Here is a 22,137-nt window from a genome sequence, read left to right on the forward strand (position 1 = left end):
GGATTCATACTTTCAGTTTTCTTAATGTTCAAAAAAAGAAGCAATACAAGATATTTTTCTCAAAATCAAAGCTATCTTATCCTAATTTTTAGTGACAAAAACATTCCTTGCAAAATGATACAGTCATTAAAAAAGTGTTGAGCAGCCTGTCAAAGGAAAAGAACAAATTGGCTGCTAAGGACAGGCAACAATATAACGAAGACAGTGATTTTTTTAGGAGTACAAACATTTCCTGTGGAAAGTATAACACATATCTATAACATTTGGACATTCTGATATTACTGAATGGAAGACACGTTTGGTACTTTAAGATTAACAAAAAAGAATCAAAGGCCTGAATCGGCTATAATTGATGTACTGACAGTATAGTCTACCAGTTTCAGTTTGTTTTTAGTTTTTTTCTTAAAATTTCATAACACAGCTCGATATTTACCCAAAATATTATATCCGGATACGATTACACTTTTCTCCAGTTTGAACAATATATTTTACAAATTGTGATGATACGAAGACATTTAGCAGCAATTGGCAGTATCGGACATTGAAGTTTACGGTTAAATTACCTCTTATTTAAATCTTTTCATAAAAAAGTTGTTTCGTTTCGCCAAACATAGACGATCTACTTTCGATTTCAAAAACTACAAGAAAATACAATTTAATGTTTCGCCGATTTGTTTATTTCTCGAAAAATAAGAATTAAAATCATTTTTAATATCAGTAGTAACTAAACAAACCAGTAAGAGCTTCTTCTTCCGATAATTTATCCGTTTACTGACTGCAAAATTCAACCCACGCAAAGTTTATAGAAATCATACGATGCGTGTTTACGTTCAATGTGGGAGAATTAAGGCTGATCGGCTATGTTACCTAACGCATCCAGACGATTCAGATTTTGTTTTTAAAAAAGCATTGTGTGCGTTTCTGTAATTTTATATACGTTTTTATACGCTTAGAAATTATTAGACATGCGTATTTGCATTATTTCTATACGTAATTTACGCTAATACGCATCTTATCTGGAGCCCTGCAGTGGAACTATTTTTTGTCTTTCGCTGGATGTTACCCAAGCTTTGTAAGCCTGCGCAATTCTTAAAATGCACATTTATGCTTAATGAGTTACATTCGAGAATTGCACAATTACAAGTCATAAATATGACAGATTACATCGTATATTGGTCATAGCAAAGGGAATTGACACAACTTAACTTCATTCATGCAGTGAACTGTTTGAAATTTGAGAAATCTAATGGAACTACATCCCTTCACATGTTATTCGGTCCATTTAGAGAATCGTTGGACAGCAAGGACTCGTCAAAAGGCTTTCAGCCTTTAGCCGACTCAAAAAAGTACAATTGTTTCTGTAATCCAGACCACAAGTACAGAATTGAGTAGAAAATAGGCGTCACGTGTCAGGTAAATCGGGACAGAAGCTGCATCTGGGAATGAAAATAAGAGTCTCCACTGACTGCATAAAGTAGGTAGCCGTAAATGCCTTAATCTAAAGAAGGAAATCAGTTGGGGGAGTTAAAGGTGACTGTTAATGACAAGTACTTGTCTATGAAAGGTGAATGTTAGCCTACGTTGGACTGTACTAAAAGCGATTTTCATGCACTGCAATAAAAACTTAAGTAACAGCATAATAAGAGTAACCCCTACCCTGCTAAATTTCTAAAATGGACTGGTTTTCATTCAATTTGAGCAGTACCATTTATTATTCGAAGGGGTGTTCACTGAAAATTTACTAACTGAATAGCGAACAGAGCAGACCAAGATCAGCCTAATCTTGGTCTGCACTAGTTGCAAAGGCAGAATCACTTGCCGCCAGCAGGCTTAAGGTTAAAAATGCAAATTAAGTATAAACATAAATAAAACTAAAATTAATCAACAACTAAAATAAAAGTGAGGAGTTAACAGTTTTGTTCAGTGTAAAGTTTTATCAGTCACTCTTTGGTTTTGTGGCGGTTTCACGTTGTACATGACAAGATTTTGTGTACATAAACAGATATCCTGCCATCAACACAACCATAAGAATTTCTGTAATAAACATTTTTCTCCAACCCCAGAACTTTGCGAAGTAACTGAGAGGCAATCCTGCCATTGATTGTCCAACTGAAAAGAAAATAACTAATGTAGGATCTTTATAAAGATACAAGCTGAATATATATTCAATTATACATAGATAATAGTCACATATTTCAAATGTGTGTTGTTGTTTTTTAATAAAAATCATAATATTTCTCAAAAGCTGTGTTGATGTGTTGCAATCAGGTGGTGCAATTGTATGTATGTCCAAAGTGTGAAAAACGACCGGACATCTAACATAAACAAGAGCTGTCCGTAAGACAGCCAAGCTCGACTATCCGAAATATTGTCACAGAAGCAGGAAATTATTACCCAAAATGTTACATATCAAAAGAGTTTTAAGTTCGAAAGGGGACATAATTTGACCAAAATGCATATCAGAGTTATGGGACTTGATGCTATCAACTAGTTTTATAACCCCGAAGAAACATGTTAAGTTTCAATTCAATATCTGCATTAGTTTTGGGGATAGTAACTTGCATGTAAAACTTTAACCAGGATTTTCTAAGTCCAAAAGGGGGCATAATTTGCTCAAAATACATGTTAAGATTTATGGCACTTGACCCAGTGAGGTTGGTAATTGACCTAGAAAAAGAATAAATAAGTTTCAAAGCTATATGCATTTTGGTAATAGCTGTATGTACTTGCATGCAAAACTTTAACCAGGATTTTCTAAGTCCAAAAGGGGGCATAATTTGCCCAAAATACATGTCAGAGTTATGGGACTTGACCCAGTGAAGTAGGTAATTGATCTAGAAAAAGAAAAAATAAGCTTCAAAGCTATATGCCTTTTAGTAATAGCTGTATGTACTTGTACGCAAAACTTTAACCAGAATTTTCTAAGTCCAAAAGGGGGCATAATTTAGCCAAAATACATGTCAGAGTTATGGGACTTGACCCAGTGAGGTTGGTAATTGATCTAGAAAAAGAAAAAATAAGTTTCAAATCTATATGCCTTGTAGTAATAGCTGTATGTACTTGCACGCAAAACTTTAACCAGAATTTTCTAAGTCCAAAAGGGGGCATAATTTGGCCAAAATACATGTCAGAGTTATGGGACTTGACCCTGTGAGGTAGGTAATTGATCTAGGAAAAGATAAAGTAAGTTTCAAATCTATATGCCTTTTAGTAATAGCTGTATGTACTTGCACGCAAAACTTTAACCAGAATTTTTTAAGTCCAAAAGGGGGCATAATTTGGCCAAAATGAAGGTCAGAGTTATAGGACTTGGTGCTATCAACTAGTTTTATAACCCCGAAGACACATGTGAAGTTTCAATTCAATATCTGCATTAGTTTTGGAGATAGTAACTTGCATGTAAAACTTTAACCAGAATTTTCTAAGTCCAAAAGGGGACATAATTTGCTCAAAATACATGTTAGAGTTATGGAACTTGACCCAGTGAGGTTGGTAATTGACCTAGAAAAAGAATAAATAAGTTTCAAAGCTATATGCCTTTAAATGATAGCTGTATGTACTTGCATGCAAAAACTTAACCAAGGTGTGACGCCGACGCTGACGCCAAGGTGAGTAGAATAGCTAGACTATTCTTTGAATAGTCGAGCTAAAAACTGTATTTTTGAGTATCTTATTCTACTCTTTACATATTTTATTAACTATCACAACAACATTCTTCAAGTTTCATGTGACTGGTGTAAAAATTCTCCCCACACCTGGACTGAACGTTATATTGTCTGATTCTTTTGAATCATGGAGTATATTCTGTTAACTATCACAGAATTCCACTTCAGCAAGTGCCAGGGGCATGAGTGATGTTGTACATTTTATTTCCTCACTATAACAGTCAAATCGTGTCTACTAAAATTTTGCTTGTCAATAAACAACCTTCATATTTTAAAAAAGATATTTAAACTGTTAATGGGAAAACACAAATTTACTATTCAACTTTAGGACAGCAATTATTGCATATAGTATAAACTAATAGAATTTAAACATGTTGCATGAACATAGCCAATGTCTTATTAGCAAAATCACCTCGTAATAGTAATGTAACAACCATATGAATTAAAGAAAATAATCAAGCAGTTTCTAAATGTTTACACAACTTTGTAATTTTCTAGCCAGCAATTCACATTTATTATTTCAAAAGATTTGTATATTTACCTGTGGCAAATAAACCAGCAAAAGCATGAGATGTACCAGCCATCTCATTTGGTGCACATTCTATAGCTGTAACTCCATAAATAGATATAGGACCATATATGGTCATACCTAGACCAAACCCTATCATATTTATCCACATCTACAAGAAAATGATAAAATATTTTTAACCATATCTTTGCAGATTGTTATTTTCTTTCAATTTCAACATCTTTAGTTTAAACTGTCAGAATGGCCTAGGTTGATTCAGTAGTTAGAGGACAATACTTTCAATCAAAGCTCATATTCATTAACCTTCTAAGATAGAAATTTAGACTAGATTTATACAGGCTAAGATTAATTTAGTTTATACTAATTTGTTTTAGATCGATTGTGATGAAAGCTTCAAGCTTATTGTAACCACTCTCGAATCCACTTCCTGGAAAAACCAGCACTGGTGTCATGATGTGATCCCAGTGGGTTCGAACCCACGACCCCTGGATTGAGCGGCCGACACCTTATCCACTAGAACACCGCTCCCCTTAATTTTGCTTTACCAGTGTTTTTTTTCCACTGATTTTGGGATCTGTTTTATGTGATAATAAATCTAAGGGGAAAAATGTCAGTCTATTGTATAGAACATGCTGGTACTTATTTAGGAGTCAAGGAATGCTGGTTAAATTCACTCACCACCTAGTGTATATTAAGTGAAGTACTGTCGGTAAAATATTGTTAAACCAAACAAAATAAACATGAATCAGAACAGATTTTCATTCATTTGTACAGATGATTATTTTGCACCTACAGACTTTTTTGTGACTATGTTCAGCTGAACAATGGGAATATTTTATCACAGATTCTAGCATAAAACTGCTGCATTTGTTATTTTCAGGTGGTATTTAACAGGAAAGTAAGCTTAGCATGTGTTAACAGATTTTAGCACTCAAGTGCTGTTTAACATTATGCTGGACATGACTGATTTTGCCTTTGCGACCAGTGTATATCATGATCAGCCTGCACATGCGTGCAGTCTGATCATATCTACACTGTTCGCCATTCAGTCAGTGTCGAAGGTATTGTCCAAATTGAAAGATGGATAAGTTCATTATAGAAATTTAGCATGGTAAAGGTTACACCATCTTCTACATACGCATATTCGATGGCTAAACATAGAAGTATTATCAACTTATTAAGGATGATTTAAAAGGAAATGGCGTCAATGTGATCAAACACTTCTGACATACCCATGCATTTCATGAACATTTAATGACACTGATGGTTAACATATTCATTTTTTCTGCTTTTTGTATGATTTATATTAAACTTGATTTATGCTAGAATAGCATTTACGCATGCTTCTTTCATATTATAACATCAGCAGAATCCTAGAGGTATGTTGGTACCCTTTCCCTACTGTTTAGTAAATATACTAATTTATTTAAGGCCGATTGTGAAGCATGTTCTACAACATATATTAATCACTCTCGACACCTCATTCTCGATGGAATCCGTCGCCACAAGGGTATGAGAGAAGAAAAGCCAGTTTCCCCTCTAATTCTGAGCACCAAGCAAGGGAGCTACTGGTATCATTTTTCACATCTTTAGTATGACACGGCAGGGGATCGGACCCACGACCTCTAGGCTATTGAGGCCCTACTGGGCTTGGGCACCAACCATTCCCTCGGGATTCTGCAGATATCCCTACAAGGAAAGGCCAGAACTACTGACCATGCATGCAGCTTTTAAAAAATGTACTACAGACCTGAAATTTGAATTTTACAAATTTCCATGACATTTTTATATTTGTAAATTCAGGGCAAATATATTTTCTTCAAGAATGCAATGAGGAGTGTAAAAAAGTGAGTTAGACGTAAGGTGTATAAAAACTACACTTACCAGTGATGAATAATTTGTTACACAATATGTAAGCATATACAGAAAGCCCACAAGACCACTAGCAAACCAGGCTATAACATACTGACGTACATTCTGACATGGCTCATCCTTCATCTACACAAATAAAAACAGAAATATTTACATCACAGCTATGGTAATCCTAGTACTAACATGAAAAATAAATGATTCTAAGAAGCCTTTAAGGTGTTCATGTTCACAGTATTGTGGTAATCTACCAGAAAATCTTAAAGCTTTATACACTGTGCATATATCAATTGCACTTTAAAACTTAATTGTATGGCATTGAACTTAATGTTTTAACTGAACTTTAACCATCTGATAGTGAAATGTAATTTAATCATACACCTGTATTCAAATTGTATGGGAGATGATGGGAGATTAACCATAATAATGCTATGAAGCTGATATTGAAGTGGAATGCTAGGCTAATTGAAGGATGTAACAGTTGAAACTCTAGTGTAACTGAAGGGATGTAACAATTAAAATACTAGGATAACTGATGGGATGTTACAGTTGGAATGCTAGGCTATCTGAAAGATGTAACAGTTGAAACTCTAGTGTAACTGAAGGGATGTAACAATTAAAATACTAGGATAACTGATGGGATGTTACAGTTGGAATGCTAAGTTATCTGAAAGACGTAACAGTTGAAACCCTAGTGTAACTGAAGGGATGTAACAATTAAAATACTAGGATAACTGATGGGATGTTACAGTTGGAATGCTAGGCTATCTGAAAGATGTAACAGTTGAAACTCTAGTGTAACTGAAGGGATGTAACAATTGATTTACTAGGATAACTGATGGGATGTTACAGTTGGAATGCTAAGTTATCTGAAAGACGTAACAGTTGAAACCCTAGTGTAACTGAAGGGATGTAACAATTAAAATACTAGGATAACTGATGGGATGTTACAGTTGGAATGCTAGGCTAATTGAAAGATGTAACAGTTGAAACTCTAGTGTAACTGAAGGGATGTAACAATTAAAATACTAGGATAACTGATGGGATGTTACAGTTGGAATGCTAGGCTAATTGAAAGATGTAACAGTTGAAACTCTAGTGTAACTGAAGGGATGTAACAATTAAAATACTAGGATAACTGATGGGATGTTACAGTTGGAATGCTAAGTAATCTGAAAGATGTAACAGTTGAAACCCTAGTGTAACTGAAGGGATGTAACAATTAAAATACTAGGATAACTGATGGGATGTTACAGTTGGAATGCTAATTTATCTGAAAGATGTAACAGTTGAAACTCTAGTGTAACTGATGGGATGTAACAATTAAAATACTAGGATAACTGATGGGATGTTACAGTTGGAATGCTAGGCTAACTGAAGGATGTAACAGTTGAAACTCTAGTGTAACTGAAGGGATGTAACAATTAAAATACTAGGATAACTGATGGGATGTTACAGTTGGAATGCTAAGTTATCTGAAAGATGTAACAGTTGAAACTCTAGTGTAACTGAAGGGATGTAACAATTAAAATACTAGGATAACTGATGGGATGTTACAGTTGGAATGATAGGCTAACTGAAGGATGTAACAGTTGAAACTCTAGTGTAACTGAAGGGATGTAACAATTAAAATACTAGGATAACTGATGCGATGTTACAGTTGGAATGCTAAGTTATCTGAAAGATGTAACAGTTGAAACTCTAGTGTAACTGAAGGGATGTAACAATTAAAATACTAGGATAACTCATGCAATGTTATAGTTGGAATGCTAAGTTAACTGAAAGATGTAACAGTTGAAACTCTAGTGTAACTGAAGGGATGTAACAATTAAAATACTAGGATAACTGATGGGATGTTACAGTTGGAATGCTAAGTTATCTGAAAGATGTAACAGTTGAAACTCTAGTGTAACTGAAGGGATGTAACAATTAAAATACTAGGATAACTGATGGGATGTTACAGTTGGAGTGCTAGGCTATCTGAAAGATGTAACAGTTGAAACTCTAGTGTAACTGAAGGGATGTAACAATTAAAATACTAGGATAACTGATGGGATGTTACAGTTGGAATGCTAGGCTATCTGAAGGATGTAACAGTTGAAACTCTAATGTAACTGAAGGGATGTAACAATTAAAATACTAGGATAACTGATGGGATGTTACAGTTGAAATGCTAGGCTATCTGAAAGATGTAACAGTTGAAACTCTAGTGTAACTGAAGGGATGTAACAATTAAAATACTAGGATAACTGATGGGATGTTACAGTTGGAATGCTAGGCATACTGAAGAGATGCTAGGCTAACTGAAGAGATGTAACAGTTGAAACTCTAGTGTAACTGAAGGGATGTAACAATTAAAATACTAGGATAACTGATGGGATGTTACAGTTGGAATGCTAGGCTATCTGAAAGATGTAACAGTTGAAACTCTAGTGTAACTGAAGGGATGTAACAATTAAAATACTAGGATAACTGATGGGATGTTACAGTTGGAATGCTAGGCTATCTGAAAGATTAACAGTTGAAACTCTAGTGTAACTGAAGGGATGTAACAATTAAAATACTAGGATAACTGATGGGATGTTACAGTTGGAATGCTAGGCTATCTGAAGGATGTAACAGTTGAAACTCTAATGTAACTGAAGGGATGTAACAATTAAAATACTAGGATAACTGATGGATGTTACAGTGGAATGCTAGGCTATCTGAAAGATGTAACAGTTGAAACTCTAGTGTAACTGAAGGGATGTAACAATTAAAATACTAGGATAACTGATGGGATGTTACAGTTGGAATGCTAGGCTATCTGAAAGATGTAACAGTTGAAACTCTAGTGTAACTGAAGGGATGTAACAATTAAAATACTAGGATAACTGATGGGATGTTACAGTTGGAATGCTAGGCTAACTGAAGGATGTAACAGTTGAAACTCTAGTGTAACTGAAGGGATGTAACAATTAAAATACTAGGATAACTGATGGGATGTTACAGTTGGAATGCTAGGCTATCTGAAGGATGTAACAGTTGAAACTCTAGTGTAACTTAGGGATGTAACAATTAAAATACTAGGATAACTGATGGGATGTTACAGTTGGAATGCTAGGCATACTGAAGAGATGCTAGGCTAACTGAAGAGATGTTAATATTGGAACACATAGGTACCTGAAGGGGTGTGACAGTTGGAAACTAGACTAACTTGAAGACTAAAGGGATGCACCAACTGAATCACTACACTAACTGAAGGGATATAACGGCTGGAATGCTAGACTGACTGAGGGAAAATAGGCTAACTGATGAGATGTAACTGTTGGAACACATGGGTACCTGACATGATGTAACAGTTTGAATACTGGTCTAACTGAAGGAATGCTAGGCTAACAGAAGGGATGTAACAGTTGAAAAGCTAGGCTAATTGAAGGGATGTAACAGTTGAAAAGCTAGGCTAACAGAAAGGATGTAACAGTTGAAAAGCTAGGCTAACAGAAGGGATGTAACAGCTGAAAAGCTAGGCTAATTGAAGGGATTAACAGATAGAACACTACACTAACTGAAGGAATACTAGGCTAAATGAATGGATGTAACAGCTGGAATGCTAAGTTAACTGATGGGATGTATCAGCTGGAACACTAGGCTACCTGAAACACTGTAAAAATGTCCTTCAAGAAAACTATATATCTCAATGTACCAAACCTGAGATAGAAGATGATCAGAGTAGTATCCAGCAATCAGTGATCCACATATTCCACCTATCTCAAGACTACTGGTGAAACTGTTCCCTGAAATTATATCAACAAAATGGAACTGTTCCCTGAAATTATATCAGCAAGATGGAACTGTTCCCTGAAATAATATCAACAAGATGGACCTGTTCCCTGAAATAGTATCAACAATATGGACCTGTTCCCTGAAATAATATCAACAATATGGACCTGTTCAATGAAATAATATCAACACAATGGAACTGTTCCCTGAAATAATATCAACAAAAACAAACTGTGGCATAAATTATTTCAACAAGATGGAACTGTTCCTTGAAATAATATCTATAAAAACAAACTGTTGCATGAATTATTTTAACGAAATGAAATTATTCCCTGACATAATTTCAACAAGACTGGATTGTTTCCTGAAATAATATCAACAAGAACAAACTGTTGCATAAAATATTTCAACAAGATGGAACACTTCCCAAAAATTATAACAACAAAAACAAAATGTTGCATTAATCATTTCAACAAGACGGAACTATTTCCTGAAATAATATCAACAAGAACAATCTGCTGCCTGAAATAATATCAACAAGATGGAACTGTTCCTTGGAATTATATCAACAAGATGGAACTGTTCCTTGGAATTATATCAACAAGATGGAACTGTTCCCTGAAATAGTATCAACAAGATAGACCTGTTCCCTGAAATAATATCAACAATATGGACCTGTTCAATGAAATAATATCAACACAATGAAACTGTTCCCTGAAATAATATCAACAAAAACAAACTGTGGCATAAATTATTTCAACAAGATGGAACTGTTCCTTGAAATAATATCAATAAAAACAAACTGTTGCATGAATTATTTCAACGAAATGAAACTATTCCCTGACATAATTTCAACAAGACTGGATTGTTTCCTGAAATAATATCAACAAGAACAAACTGTTGCATAAAATATTTCAACAAGATGGAACTCTTCCCAAAAATTATAACAGCAAAAACAAAATGTTGCATTAATCATTTCAACAAGATGGAACTATTTCCTGAAATAATATCAACAAGAACAATCTGCTGCCTGAAATAATATCAACAAGATGGAACTGTTCCTTGGAATTATATCAACAAGATGGAACTGTTCCTTGGAATTATATCAACAAGATGGAACTGTTCCTTGGAATTATATCAACAAGATGGAACTGTTCCCTGTGTGTGTATAAAGTTTATTTTAAGTCATCACTAATAACTCATATTAGCAATTCATCCATAAAAGGACCTTTAATAGTCATTTTAGATTTTGGAGGTTAGTGCAAGGCAAAGAAGTCCCACATGTAATAAAAGTTTTGCCTTGTTATTTAACAAGCAAGACCCAGGACAGAGATTTAAAATCCCATTTGAAAGACTACTAGCAATTTAAGTTGGAGGAACTGGGAACAAACTTGCAACCCCTTGTACAAAAGACTAATATCTTACCACTAGCCCTTTATTTAGTTATTTCTAATTTGTTGGGCTTAAAATCATATGGCAACCTTTCCAGCTTTTAATGGTACAGGAAGACCCCAGGGCCCCTAAAGGCACGGTTTAAGGCATAGGTGCCCACCTGCAAAGAATCATCAACTTTTCATAAGCCCGCTGGAATTATTTTTCAAATCTTCAACACCCAGTGAGGTTTGAGCCCACATCAGTGAGAAGCAAGTGATCTGAAGTTAATGACTGCAACCACTTGGCCACAGAGGCTCCCTTACTAGTAACTCTCCATGTCTGCTCTAAAAGCTATTTTCTTTTTGTCACTTCTATTTATACAATTCTTGTGTAAAGTTGTACTTTACCTGTAATTATGGAATGTCCTAGTTCATTAACAAGGTACACTGGTGCCCACTGCAGGGTACCAAACTGCACTACTGACACAATACCATAGGTAATACACACACCAAGATAGCCTGGTAACTTCAGTAACTCTTTCCTAGATATCACTTTCTGTGAACCTGAAATACCAAAACATATTGACTTGATGTATGAAATATATATTGTATTTAAAAAAACACAATTGCATGTGAAACAGATACCTGTATCAGTAATGAGGGATCTATTCATGAGTTGTTGAGTTTAATCCTTAGCCTGCTGGCAGCAAGTGATTCTGCCATTGCAGACCAAGATCAGCCTGTATGTCCGTGCAGTTTGATCATAGTCTGCACTGTTCACTATTCAGTCAGTAAATTTTCAGTGAACACCCCTTCGAATGATAAATGGTATTGACCAATTTGAATGATGGACCAGTCCATTTTAGAAAATTAGCAGACTAAAGGTTAAAATCACACTGACATAATTCTAGGTCATATGGAAACTTTCCACCTTCTCATGGTGGAGGAAAATCCAAAGTTCCCCACAGGGTGTTATTTCATTACGGGCCGGCACCTGCCTTTTGCAAGTTGGATGGTTTCAGAAATTATATCCATAATCTGTGTTTTAGATCAATGTAAGTTGATAATATGAGAGTATGATTTTTCATTATTTTATTAAGAAAGAAATGCTTCTGCATTGTTTAATGTCTGATTTGCAATGGTTCTCAGTTCAGACATGTAGCCTAAGGAATTAAAACCACATGGGCATTAGGCAAAGAGGTCCAAGCATCTAAATGATAAATCAGATGATAAACCACAAGAAGTCATTATTCATTTTCATTATTACATGCTTATTAAAACATGAAAATAAAAGTTATGTTCAAATTCATTCATCCCTGTATAAATGAACTGGCTGTCACTTAGACCCATTATGTGACTCAAACAACGTGGGGTCCTACATTGGGTACTATATGTCAGTGCCTTTAAATTACCCTGGCATTTTGGTAACTGCAAAATACAAATTGATTCTAAATTATCTTACAATAACTAGTTATTTCTTATTCTACATACATACATACTTTCATTTCCGTTTTTCTTTTTCTTAGATTCTTCTGCTGTGTAATTGCCAGGTTTGTCCCGAACTGTGAAAAACTGGATGAAACCAAACATCATGGCCAATACACCTACAACAGAAAAATGGATCAACTTCCGTACGCCTGTATGCGAGTTTTGTTTTTGTTTTGTTTTTTCTTTTTGTGTATGGTCAAGTCACATAAACACAATTATATGTCATAGCTTAAATGATGCAGGAAGATCAAAAGGACCCTGGAATTTTGGCACTTTGACAAAAACTTCCTCCTTTCTAACAAAGACAGGGTTTTCCCTACCCGAGAGAAAGTGTGGAATGAAAAACTCAGTATTAAATACTTCCCACACAATGGTAGATATTAGAGATAATTTTTCTTGCCTGTTGTTACATAATTGAAATATTTACAATGATATTGTGCATTTTAACTTGCGCATAAGAATTATTTATTTGGTTGGGTTTAACATCGCACCGACACATTTATAGGTCATATAGCCACTTTCCAGCTTTGAAGGTGGAGGGAGACCTCCAAGATGAAAGATCACTTGTGTACCTATTCATGTACAGAGGGATTTCATAATACATGTAATAGAAATCTAGTGAATTTTAATGTTTTTTTAGGTTTCTATTAATACATATGCTCAAAACATTACAATGAATAAATTTGCAGAATACATTTTGATTTCAGTATAAAAGAGCAGACATTTTCATTAAACTAACGTAAGTGTCTAGAACTGGTTACATAATAATTATATAGTAATATGTTATTAACATTGCTAAAGATTCATGATGCCTTCCCTTATACAGTGACTGTCACTTTTTTTTGTCACATAATCAAATATACAGTCGACATCGTACCTGCGACCACCTCTATTAAGCGATTTTTGTATTAAACGACCAGTCAAAATCCCTCCCGAACGTTTTCAGTATATAAATTCATTCCATTAAACGACTTTTTTATTAAACGACTAGCGACCACATTAATGTAGTCCTGACAGGTAAAATATTCGACAAAAGTATCTATTAAGCGACCGGGTACCAAAATTCTACCGGGCATTTCTTCATCTGTGTAATTAGCGGGTACTTTTTGCACGTGACTGAATGCAATTAACCTTTGTATCAGTCGAACTGACAAACAATCTAGCGATAAAATTCACGGTTTGTGGACTTGGAAAATGTTCACGATGTTAAAAGAGATTTTGAAACCATACATGTATGTTCATAATAAATACAGTTACATTACCAGTTAAAAATAACTTTCCTTTTCATCTGACTGAAATTTATTAAGAGACCATTCCATTAAGAGACCACTTCTTAGCAGTCTCTTGGGTGGTCTCTTAATACAATGTCGACTGTATGTCAATTTCTTGTTGAATCCTATTTTCACTATTTTTTTCCTCCAAATATTTGTCAAAGGTTTGAATGTTAATTAACGTAATAGAAAATACCATAAAATGCATTGTTTACCATTACCTCCCTTTATGACTCTAATTTTATAGTTTTGTTTGTAATATTGAAAGTGGTGCTTTTCTAACCATATTAATATGTATAACAACTATTTGAACAGCTACTTCAACTTTTTTTTACATGAAATTGAAAAAGTTATGGAACTTTAAGGTTCAGTAATTATTTGTATGACAGAACTAAATAAAAGTTGACCCTTTACCTGGAAGTAGTAAACTGTATCTCCAGTGAGAATAAGTGATAATAAATGCTGCAATCAGGGGTCCACATGTTCCAGCGACATTCATCGATGTGGACAATACACTCCATGCCGTCCCATACTGTTCATCTCGAAACCACTGTAACATTGCAAGACTGAATCAACAATTCTTAACTTTTTATGCATAATTTTGTATGATCATTAACTCAAGGTTCCAAAGTGTATATGAGCCGCGCCATGAGAAAACCAACATAGTGCATTTGTGACCAGCATGTATCCAGACCAGCCTGCGCATCCGCGCAGTCTGGTCAGGATCCATGAATTCGCTAACAGTTTCTTTAATTCCAGTAGGCTTTGAAAGCGAACAGCATGGATCCTGACCATACTGCGTGGATACGCAGGCTGGTCTGGATCCATACTGGTCATAAATGCACTATGTTGGTTTTCTCATGGCACTGCTCATATATAATATACTGTTAAAAATTTCAAGCAACTGTCTAAACAAAGGAGATTTATACTTCACAACATGTTCACAGTTTGTGCCATTTACTGGTCTATAGCTTAACACTAAATTTTGCTGGGTGATTAAAATAATTATGTTTTTTTTTCTGATGTTACAAACACTTATTGACATACAAGTCATTACTCAATACTGTCTGCCCTAAGTCCTTTGGACCTTGAACAACAGTTTTGACAGCTGACTGGCAAGTCATTCAATAAGTGCATACTGGTTGTTTAAATGTGCCAGTTCTTCTATTCTACATTATTTTTCTGGATTTTCTGCTAGTTCAAAGTAATTATTATAAGCAGAATTTTTTCATTACAATCGGTACAAGATTTGAAAATACTGGGTAAAAAAATAAGTTTTTGACATCAAACATCAATGAATACAGAATAGTGGAGGTATACGTGAGACTTTTTGTTGGAATTCCAGTAACACACCTTGCGCATTATAACAGCAGCTGCAGGCCATCCTGGACCTTGGCATAAACCATTCATGATCCAAAATATTGTAAATAAAAACAATGATCCATGTGAACCTGTAATGCAAATGTTCCATTTATTATTAGGAATTTCTTAAAGGTTCATGCATAAAAAACACATTAAAAAAACCTCTGCAAACAGAAGAGAAGTAAAGTTCAAACTTCAAAGGAATAATTGACAAAAATAAGACTTTTGAAGTACTAAACAAAACTTTCTGACAAAAGCTTAACAATAAAAATTATGTACATTCACAGTGAAGAAAAAGGAATGCAATATTTTCATTTATACATTAGCAATAACACTTCAAAACATTAGCTGACCAAAACCAGCCCTCACACTTGAATCTGTAGATGATTTTCATATCCTTAAATGCTAAACTAGAAGCCCATGGGCAACATGTCGAGCCTGCCCTTTGACCCCTAACTGTGACCTTGATCTTTGAGATAGAGTCTGTCTCATTGAGTTAAACATTCATGCCAAATATAAACAAGATTTCTCAATGCATGTCAAAGTTATGGGCTGGACAAGATCTGACATGACCTTTAACCTCCAACTGTGACCTTGACCTTTGAGACAGGAACCTGTGGTTTGCGCATGACACTCTGTCTCACTTAGGGTAACATTCATGCCAAATATAAACAAGACTGATCCTTGCTTTTCAAAGTTATTGTCCGGACAAACAAATCCGGATGGACTCACGCACAGATGTATGCACTGACGCATACACCAAACAGCCATTTGGACAACTATGTCTTCACTTCTGCAAGCTGGCTCAACAAAATATCAGTTGGTATTAACACCCACGGAGCAATGGAAAAAAGTTATGAAATTTTACAGTAAAACGGTAATATTAATAATATAATTTATACTATGTTTAAAAGAAAACTGAAGTATAAAAAAATCTGTCATCTTACTTGCAAACATTATACATGCGATTCCTGAAGCAATGAGACCGGCAGACATGGCTAGACGTGGACTGACAAAGTCCATCATTATTCCACAAGCAAACTTACTCATAGCATAGGCCAGTGTTTGACCACTGAGTATCATACCTAGAAGAGAAGAATGATTTTGTATACATTGTATAAACTAACAACCCATGAAAATCAATATATGAAGCTGTCCCAGTTTAGTTGTTTTTTTTTGTTTTGGGTTTAACACCATTTTTCAACAGTATTTCAGTCATGTAACGGCGGGCAGTTAACCTAACCAGTGTTCCTGGATTCTGTACCAGTACAAACCTGTTCTCCGCAAGTAACTGTCAACTTCCCCACATGAATCAGAGGTGGAGGACTAATGATTTCAGACACAATGTCGTTTATCAAATAGTCATGGAGAACATACGCCCAGCCCGAGTATCAAACTCATGACCCCACGATCCGTAGACCGACGCTCTACCTACTAAGCTAAGCGGGTGGGTCCCAGTTTAACTGTGCTTATAAAGAACCCATAAAAACCAATTTTTGAAATTTTCTCAGTGAAATGCGAGTCTACTAAAATCCCATGAAAATAACTATCTGAAACTTTTAAAATTTTGCTTTAAAGTTAAAGAAACAGTTATAAATGATACATTTGTTTAGTTATTATCTTTAACACTGATTGTATGAAAGTTTTCATTCAACGTTTTTACTTTTCACTGTATTGTTTCTGTATAGTAAAACAGGCCTATGATACGATATGCGTATCGCCAGATTAATGTATCGCAATACAGTGAATTTCGATATATCGTTACACCCTTAATATATTAGCCAATCTAAAATGCGTTACTCTGCGATAGGTTATACTGTAAAAGCACATATTTTCGCTGGGTCAAAATTTCGCGAATTAAAAATTTTGAGTATTTTTGATAGGTTTAATATTCGCAAAATTGTAAAAATGGTATCCTATACTTGAATTTGAATTATTCTAATGGTGAATATTTATGCGAGGATTAATTTTCACGAAATGCAGGGCCTAGCGATTATAGCGAAAATTAAACCCTCGCGAAAATTTCTGCTTTTACATTATATAATAATACCCTACAACAAAATCTACATAAAAATATAAATTTCGCTTTTCTGTTTTTTTTAGCCTGTTTCAAATAAGTTAAAAATGCAATTTACCTAATTGATTTTTGTCTAGAGATTCTGAAGTTGCAATTTCAGGCAGTGCAAATGTCACAGAACGCCTTGTGTACACACTTAACAAATAGCTCATGTACAGACTTAGAAAAACAACCTTCTGTTGTATTCCCTCCATAACTGTAAAACCTGCAAAACATAATAAAGATAGAATATGGCTACAACATTTTTTGTTATGAACAAAATATATACATGTACTACTCACGCATGATAATTAAAATGACAGCATGTTTATATTATAGTTTGATTGTTATGGTTCTCATGCATCGCTGAACTCAAAAAAGTTCTCAATGATAGAAGTTAAGAGCATACTGTAATGTTATACATAAATAAGTTCTGTATAATAATAAGTTCACGAGTCAATAACTGTATAATATTACCCTGCAACATTTGAAACATTTTAATGAAGAAAAGTCATAATTATCAAATATGTTATTGTTTGAGTTATCATGCGGGATTTATACATCTATATTTTGTAAAATTCTATTTTCAATCACTGTTTTCTCTAACACTACCAGGTAAGTTTTGTCAAAGGTATGAATGCGGTACTGATAAAAAAAAATTTGAATACATTTTGTTTTTGATTACCTCCCTTTACAGCACTCACTGTACAAATTTATGTGTAGTATTGAAAGTAGTGCTTTTCTAACTGGGTTATTATTAATAACATCTGTTTTATCTGTTTTTTGTGGACAGCTGGTTCATCTGTTTTTAACCCTAGAGTCTAGAGGTCTGGTAATCAATATACATGTGCTATTATGTACTGTTTTACCAGTGTATTTAAGGTAATTGCTGGTAAGGTAAAAGTTACGATTAGCTGTCATAAATGTGCTGTTTAAATTAAGTTTTTTTTTGTAAATATTCTATATATAATTAGCTCTCACTCAGATTCCATTGGGAACATTTTCTGGTACATGTACAATATATTTTGTAATAAATACATCTCTGATAATGAATTTTTGTTGACATTAAAGCATAAAGTTGCTTCACTAACATTTTTTAATGTATATTCTGTATTTTGTTTCAGCAATTTAGTGTCATCTGCAGTGTACTGAAACCGGTGTCTGGGTAGAAATCTCCTTGCACCTGTTCACATCATGTTTTCAAAGATTTAATTCACTTAATATTTAAACTTATGTGGTATCTTCAACCCAGCTGAAGTTTCTACATGAATATTAATGTTTAATTTATTGGAGCAAGCAAGTCTGACCAGTATTTTATGACTTTTTTGGATTTTTTAATGTCATCATTTTCCTAACAGTAAAATGCAGATACAGCTAATATTAAAGGATAACGCTGGCAATACAGCCGGCAAGTAATAGCCCGAATCAGGTCCAATTTTCAAATGACAACTGTTCATTTCTCAGTCTTCCAATCATAAATTCATTCCTTTCCCATGTTGAAAATATAATAACATTAAAAAGACACCATTATCATTATAATCAAACGATCTGATAGAAAATTTTTCACTACACAAATTTTTACCCTACTGCTGTCTGTTTCATACATAGGTAAAATGAGATGTCATTCAGTCCAAATGTGATGTTGGTGAAATTTGCTCTTTATGCCTCTCAAGTTGCCGATCTATTTATTTTTATAGCTCTTTGGATATTGGTAAGGCCAAACAACTATAAAAATAAATGGATCGCCAACTTGAAAGGCATATAGAGCAAATCCCCCAACATCACATGGCAACTGAAGGGGAGCAGTGGTGTAGTGGATAAGGTGTCTGCCGCTCAATCCAGGGGTGTGGGTTCGAGCCCCACTGGGGTCACGACCATGACTTCTCATATAACGCCAGTACTGGTTTTTCCAGGAAGTGGACTCGAGAGTGGTTACAATAAGCCTAAAGCTTTCATCACAATTGAGCTTAAACAAATTAGTATAAACTAAACTAACTGAATGAGATCTCGTTGTAATAAGCATCTGTTGATTTGATCATGACTGATCAAGTCGGCAAACGCTTTGAAATAAGGATTACTTTCTATAGGGTCATTTGTTTATTATGATAATGGTGCTTTTTTAATGTTATTAGTATCTTCTGCAAGGGGAAGGAATGAATTTATGATTGGAACTCTGAGAAATCAACAGCTGTAGTTCGAAAAACGAACTCAATTCAGGGTTCGAATTTAGCCAGATTTTCTACTTGCATTTTTTCGCAAGTGGTATTTTTTTAACTTGCTAAATGAAAAAACAACTTGAATTTTCCGCGACTTGTCACTTTATTACAACATTAACACAAACATCCACGTGACGAGTCAAGCCAATCGTATCTGCGCTATGTAAATAGTAACTTATTATAGATTACCAAAAAACCCACCGGATGCAGTAAACATCATCAAAATTAGCGCAGGTACTTGTCAGCAGTTGAAAAGACATGCGCACGGGACATGTATCGAGTATAAACTTCCGTTTACGACGAAAGATGAAAGAGTGCTCCGAAATTCGTTCTGCAAATGACAATGCGCCGCAATGACCGCGAGTTGTTAAAGAAAGAACAGTGTAAGATCGAGATGACTGTTGGAAATGCACATTAATCAGCCAAAAATTTTCACTAGCAAAAAAATGCTGGTGTCTGAAATATCACCTCGCAGTTTGAAATTTGCACTTGCATTTCGCGAGTATGCGAGCTTAAATTTGAACCCTGCAATTCAGGTTTATTATGCGCTGGCCATACCGCCAGTTTTATACTTCAGTAAGCGTCTGTTGATTTGATCACAACTGATCAAGTCGGCAAACACTTTGAAATAAGATAACACACTAACACGAGCTGTCGCGAGATTATCTCCAGTTGCCATTCTGTGTATTTTATAGTTCTTTGGTAAGGCTAAGAGGGATGGCAACTATAAAATAGCAGATCATAAAAGAAGTCATCCCGATAAGCCAAAGAAGTAAGGCTAACGGCATACAAACTGCTATTTATCATTTATCAAATTTGCGATCGTATTTTTCCTGATTAAAGAATTATAAATACTTTTATTTCTTATCACTTAAAATGTAAAATTAAAACGAGAAGATAAATAAGAGCAAACTTTTGAAATCATCTCCTGTTTTTAAACAGAGTTCCCACTCACGTAAAATACTACGTAAATCACGTTATAAAAATAAAATTCACACAAGTATTTTTTACCCGGTGCGAGATCGCGCGCGTACGAAACTGCCGGGGAAAAATCCGCTAAGCTGGAATCCCACGCTATGTGAACAAAAATAAACCTTGGAAATACTGCCGCAGTGCGTCATCTGCGAATCGATTGGCTTACAGCTCTCGGTTGTAGAAAAATGTAGACGGGTTGTATCTTTTAACGCATTGGTAAATGAATGTACACTTATTAAACGGTTACCGATCTACATCCGGGTCCCCGGAAACAATCTCATCTGCAAGAATGTCGCAGTTGAAGCTTTCGGCGTTTGGCTTCACGGCAAATTTCGTACCCCCAAAATTTGTGTTTTACCCCCAGTTTTTGTACCCAGGGGGTAAGTTTACCCCTGAAAAAAAATCTGAGTGGGAACACTGTTTAAAGATAAAATATTGTTTCCTCTTTGTAGTTTCCTCTTAGTAAATACCATTCTCAGTATTCATACTGATAACCGGACCTCTAGACAGCCCTGTACGGACTGTCTAAAGGACCGGTTGGCGGACCCCTAGCCACAGTCTACTAAATATCCGACGACTACTCACCTTTCTCAACCTGCTAAAAGATACTGACAAATTGAAGACATATGGAACTTAAATAGGCCCTAACAACAAGTTCTCACAGTTTAACAGATAAGTCTATATAATTGCAATTGGTTGGTTTCAGCTTGATAGACAAAGTTTGCACTAAATATTATTATAATATTAAAATGATTCGTGGTTGACAGTAAATGGTGTAATTGAAATAAAGGGACGTTACTGGCTTTCATTTATGCTGCAGTTAAAAGTACCGCAATTTGCACGGGACATTTGTATTGCAGTTTTAATACCTGCAGTTAGGGGCGTAACTGGATGATTTTGAGCATAGCTACGAACAAAGTAGAGATGCTTGTGAAGGAAAGAGCGGATTGTGTTTTTGGGACACACCTTGAAAATGTTGGTTACTTTGGTTAAACTCTATATATCCCGTATTAGACCTTCCTGATATATCTTAAGACTTTGGTTACTCTCTATGTCTTTGGTTACATTCTTAACTGTTTCTTTATGAATTTTTGAGAATGAATACTATGAATAAAATTTGAGGGGAAATGTGTTATTAATTCCCTTTAAATATACTATGATAATGTGGAAGAAACTGAAAAGAAAATTATATCATACAATTTCATTATCAAACTTTGAATTTCATTGAAATAACTTTTCACTAAGTCACAAGTACATGTAAATTTTACCCAAATAAAAATATTTACTGCTTATATCACTTTGTTTATTCACAAAATTCTTTCCTTTAAAAGTTTCTTTAATTCCTTGGGAACCTAATTTTTCTTATAGAGTCCTAGGTAACTTTACCCTGGAAAGTGTGTGCTTCAACAGCTCGATAGCTCTGACACGATACTTGGCCCGTACTAGTATTCATTAATAATTTTATCTAAGACTTTAGAATGTTTAATATCTATTTCGCAGAGTTTTCCTTGAATTACTTCGATATAACGATAAATAACACAAGAGGGTCATGATGACCGTGGATCGCTCAC

At 34.8% G+C, this 22,137-nt stretch overlaps 1 protein-coding gene across 1 annotated transcript; it reads right to left on the minus strand.

Moving 5' to 3' along the window:
* Positions 1-716: 716 nt before the first annotated feature.
* LOC123536471 (glucose-6-phosphate exchanger SLC37A4-like) lies at positions 717-21,331 on the minus strand. The gene is made up of 11 exons (XM_053528935.1): positions 21,152-21,331; positions 17,455-17,601; positions 16,267-16,404; positions 15,311-15,408; positions 14,372-14,507; positions 12,698-12,802; positions 11,607-11,762; positions 9,754-9,839; positions 6,079-6,192; positions 4,207-4,345; positions 717-2,109 (listed from the first exon to the last, which is right to left on the minus strand). Exons 2-11 carry the CDS (start codon positions 17,588-17,590, stop codon positions 1,937-1,939), a joined length of 1,281 nt encoding a protein of 426 aa, XP_053384910.1. The 5' UTR covers positions 17,591-17,601; positions 21,152-21,331; the 3' UTR covers positions 717-1,936.
* Positions 21,332-22,137: the final 806 nt, after the last annotated feature.

Source organism: Mercenaria mercenaria, chromosome 17, assembly GCF_021730395.1.
Source record: "Mercenaria mercenaria strain notata chromosome 17, MADL_Memer_1, whole genome shotgun sequence".
Taxonomy (NCBI): Eukaryota; Metazoa; Mollusca; class Bivalvia; order Venerida; family Veneridae; genus Mercenaria; species Mercenaria mercenaria.